At 38.7% G+C, this 4,817-nt stretch overlaps 1 protein-coding gene across 1 annotated transcript in view; it reads right to left on the reverse strand.

The window, feature by feature from the left end:
• Positions 1–4,149, reverse strand: part of LOC110026816 (U-box domain-containing protein 52-like) — a 17,284-nt gene extending 13,135 nt beyond the window's left edge. Inside the window, exon 1 of the mRNA XM_020727965.1 lies at positions 3,610–4,149. Coding sequence (XP_020583624.1) covers positions 3,610–3,766 — 157 coding nt within the window. The 5' untranslated portion in view covers positions 3,767–4,149. The remainder of the gene's footprint in view (positions 1–3,609) is intronic.
• Between the last annotated feature and the right edge of the window lie 668 nt (positions 4,150–4,817).

The following is a 4,817-nucleotide window of genomic DNA, read 5'->3' on the forward strand; positions in this document are numbered from 1 at the left end:
TGCGACAGGTGGTGTTTATATATATATATATAAGTCATGATGCGGGAGTGTTTATGTCCTAGGGTTCCACCCCACCAATGGCCTTTGATTTTTCCTTCGGCTTCACCGTCACCTTAGTTTTTTGGCCGACCTCTTCGGCCGTCTTATCGTCATCTTCTTCGCTTTCGACAGTGGATTTCACGCGTTTCTCTCGTCACTGCCGCGAAACCCTGTATGAGCGTGGACTCGGTTTCGACTCCCTCTCTTTTTGCTTGACCACTCAGGATTGAGCATTGACGTACGTGAGCGACTATCGTCCCTGTAGCTTGCCCTGTTCCATGGCTTCTGCTCCTTCTCAACCACCTACTCCAATTTTAAACTTTGGGAAGGCTTTTTTTGTTGATATGGTTGGCTCTTTGGGATCACATCTGGTTTTCTCTCAAGTTTATCATGAATCATTCAAAGGCCAGGGGGACTGCAACCTCATCAAGAAGACGAGTAAGAAGAGCTGCAAACTAGCTCTATTCTTTTATGATGTTAAAGTTTTCAATCTGGTTGATATGTGCAAATTCGCCCTCATTGAGAAGTTTCAATCGGGACACCCTAAAATGGAAATCATTCGAAAGGCTTTTGAAGATCTCAAACTTTTGGGACTTTGGAAGGTTGACCTCTTTGATGAGAGACATGTGATGATACAATTATCTAAAATGTAAGACTATGCAAAAATATTTTTCAAAAAGTTTATGACAATAGATGAGAAACATATGAAACTGCTCAAGTGGTCTCCTTAAATTGACCCTAGCCAAGAACCATCTATAGTTCCAATCTGGTTTAAACTACCTGGCCTAAAGTTGCACTACTTCAATCACCATGTCCTCTATTCTATTGGAGCTGCTCTAAGGAGACCTATGAATTTGGATACACCCATCTTCAACTTATCCAGGCCTTCGGTTGCAAGAATCATTGTTGAAAGGGATAGCACCCTCCCTGATGTGGATGAAATATGGTTTGGTACTGCCCACAATGGGTATTGACAATTAATTGTTGCAGAACAAAGACCCTACTACTGCAATCACTGTAAACTGTTTGGGCACACCCCTGTCAAATGCTACAGGTTTCATTCACATTTGAGATTGGTAGGTCCTAAAAACATCATTCATCTGAAGGAAAAAATAGTAGAAACCGTTAATCTTCCAGAAATATTGAATGAGAATTTGACTCATCAGACTACTCTTCACCAACCAGATCAACAGCTTTTTCCCACTGTTGTTGGGCAGTTCTTCCTCAGATCATAAATACTACAAATTTTGTTGTAACAGATGCTAGACGAAGTGCCTTGGAACTACATATTGCGAGAGACGAGGGTACTCAAGTCCTGGAGAAGTGCCAGGATCAAAGTGTGTTGCAGGCTGAGTCAGATCAACAATTTACGGATCAACATACCCCCTAGGGTGAGCTCTCCATCGAAGATCCACCTATTGATCAGACGAGACTACCTCTGGCAGATGATTGACAGATTTACAAATCTAAGAAGAGGAAAAAAGGAATGCTATAACTCAGTAATTCTCAGGATGACTGTCTCATAGTTTCGGGTGGAAGCCCACATCTCAGTTATGTTGCTGGACTCTCTCCCTAGATCAAGGGGAAGGGGAAGTGGTAAATCCACCGACTACACACACCATGATTAAGAGTTTTTTTCTTTTTTATAATTTTGGGGTTTACGTGGGATTTATGTCTCATTTTGAGTAAGTTGTAATCCCTGTGAGTGGACTCTTTATATCCACTCACTAAAACCTTTGCATCCTCCTTTTTATATCAATGAATTTGCCTTCTAAAAAATAAAAAAAAATAAAAAAATATATATATATATATATATATACACACACACATAACTTTAGGCGTAAGATATGCAAACTATTAGGTATGACTCATATACCAGGAAATTTAGAGTAACTTGAAATGAAGAGATGTGCCTCCTGTAATGAAAATGAGTGTCTCTTGGTGTGAGGATGTGTGTCAGGTAGTTCGGTTTTATCTGGGGAGTGACGGTTAGTGCTAGTTACAGGTAGTTCGATTTTATCTGGGGAACTGCTTGGAGAAAGAAGGCGGGAAAGGGATTTCCCGTGGGCCGCAGAGGCGTGAAAGAAAAAAAATCTTTCTGGGAACTGCCTGGAACCTTCCAAGGAAGGAAGGAAGAAATAAGAGAATCTTTTATTTCTATTAGAGTCTATTAGAGGAATATTCCTCGGGATCCTCTGGATTTCCTTTGCTGAGAGGCCGAAGAAAGGAAGAGCCTGGGAGCGAATTCATCTGCTGCATTGAAGAAACAAACTTGTTGGAGGCAGCAAGTTTGCGCGAGAGTGCTGCAGCGAGAAGGAGAAAAGGCAATCAAGCGGGGTTCACAAATTTGTCGCAGGAGTTGTGTCAGGTGCAGTTGCGACAGGTGGTGTTCAGTCAACCGAGTTCGCAGGTTTGTCGTAGGAGAAATTGTGATAGGTGGAGTTCGCGAATTTCGTTGATTGTTCGTAGATTTGTCGCATGAGAAATTGTGACAGATGAAGTTTGGCTGGTGTCCGCAGTATTTCAACCGAAATTTTGTGAGAATAGGAAATGTGCTTCGTGTGAAAAATTTGATTCACGAATCACAAGAAACTGCGGGAAAATTGCTGCAATTGACAGAAGAAATTTCATATTTATTTGAATTTATTTGTGGTGTGTTTTATTTCAATACAAGACAAGAAAAGTTCACTGCAGGATTAATTTCAAATGACAATGTTTGGTGCAAAATTCGAGATAATGAAGTTTGATGAAACATGAAACTTCAGCTTGTGACAAACAAGCGTGAAAAATTTGTTGGCACAATAAGAAATTTTGAAAACATTGCAAGCTATACAATTGGATGGTAATATCTATAAACTGTTGGAGAGTACAGTTGTAGGTTGAGTTCACTCTGTTGGATCATATGATGAAAATGCAACAGGAAAGTTGACCAAGTCAGGTATTTTCAACAAGTTCTTGCGTTACTTGAACTTGTTGAATGTTTGCAGTTGCTAGTTGGCATAGTTGCCCAACCCACTTCGGTGTAAGAAACTCCATGATGTATTTCTCCTAAGAGGTTGAATATTCGCTAAGATGGAGAATTGTTAGGTATAACTCATATACTAGGAAATCTGGAGTATTTTGAAATGAAGAGATGTGTCTCATGGAATGAAAATGAATGTCTCTTGGTGTGAAGAGATGTCTCTGGGATTAGTGGGTTGGGGGGAGCGAGGGTGTATTTGTAAATTTATCTGTCGGTTTTATCTATAAATAGATGTGTAACCCTATGAGTATGTAATTTCTCTGAAATAGTGAATTCGCCGCTCTGCTCCCGAGGATGTAGGCATCTTTGCCGAACTTCGTTAAATCTCTGTGTGCTCTTCTGGTTTTGTGTCGATTCCTGTTTTTCTTCGCCCTAGATTTCATATAACAACGGATTGGTATGAATGCAAATCTTCCTTTTCATTATTAAATCCTCAACAATTTCTCTCATCCCACACATGAACATTGTAACCTTCATGTTAATTGAAATACATCATCAATTGTGATTAGTTTCAGCTGCAAAATGAAATTAAGAGGAAGGGTACCTACTAGCGGATTTGTTCCTGACATGGATGAGCACAATGGTCGTCGTGCTCATCAGATTTTCAACAGCCCATTTCACAGCATGCTGGCTGTTCTTATCCTTGTGGACGGCCACCGCCGTCAGACGGATGGACGTGTCTAATGCAGGCCTTCCGTCGCCCATTAGCTGCAAAGAGCTCACGGATCACAAGTCAGCTGTAATGGCTGGTTTTTTGCTTGTTGTTCGAGGAGGAGAGGAAGATGATATTGTCTTTCTGTCTCTAGTTTCCTTCATTGTTTTCCTCTCTTTTTTGGGAAAAAATGATTTTAGACTCCTGGAATCAAGGAGTTTTAGTTGAGCTTTACGCAACGGCTCAAGGCCAAAAGAGGTCCAGATGCTGAAGCTGTTTACTTGGGGCTGACCTTTAGCCACATGTTATGGCAGCGAATATACAGGGTAGAACAATGGACTTTTTTCTATTTTCGCATTTAATCTTGTTTTCAGCAGTTTATATTTTACTTTTAGGAAGATTTACGTACATATCACTTAATTCTTATGAATTTATGTTTCTAACAGCTAAACTTCAACTCTTATGTAAATGAAAAAAGATGTGTTTTGCTTTCTAAAGTTTAGAATAGTTATGTTTTTTATGTGATATGAAAATTTTGGGAATGTAAAAGTAAAAAGTAAAATTTAGGTTTTAGACATGTAAATATATTGGAATTAAGTGATATGAATGTAAATGCCCTAGTATTTGACTCATTAAGTAGCTCGTGTTTGATTCATTGGCCTAAGCAAATGAACCAAAAATAAATATTTTTATGCTTGATATATAAACAAACCGAACACAAACAAAGATTTGTTTGTTTGAGTTTAGTTCGTTTTTGTCTCAAAATAATTATATTACACACGTGTGTGTGTGTGTGTAATTGATGGGTATTATTCTTAAATAATTTACTTAAATACAAGGCTACAAAGGTTTATGTTCAATTAAATTTATCAATTAAAGAAATAGAATAATAATGTGTTAAATTCTATTTGAATGAATATTTTAATATAAATAATAAGATTTAAATCTCGCTTTTACTTATAACATCCTTCGACTGCATGACTACGGCTGTCAAAACTGCTCGTTCGCGAATAACTTGTGTTCGACTCGCTATACAAACGAGCCAAACATGAATAATGTTTTTGTGCTCGATATATGTCGGCACTATTTTTGGTGTGGGGTTTG

The sequence above is a fragment of the Phalaenopsis equestris genome, unplaced genomic scaffold (assembly GCF_001263595.1).
Source record: "Phalaenopsis equestris unplaced genomic scaffold, ASM126359v1 Scaffold000402, whole genome shotgun sequence".
Classification (NCBI taxonomy): Eukaryota; Viridiplantae; Streptophyta; class Magnoliopsida; order Asparagales; family Orchidaceae; genus Phalaenopsis; species Phalaenopsis equestris.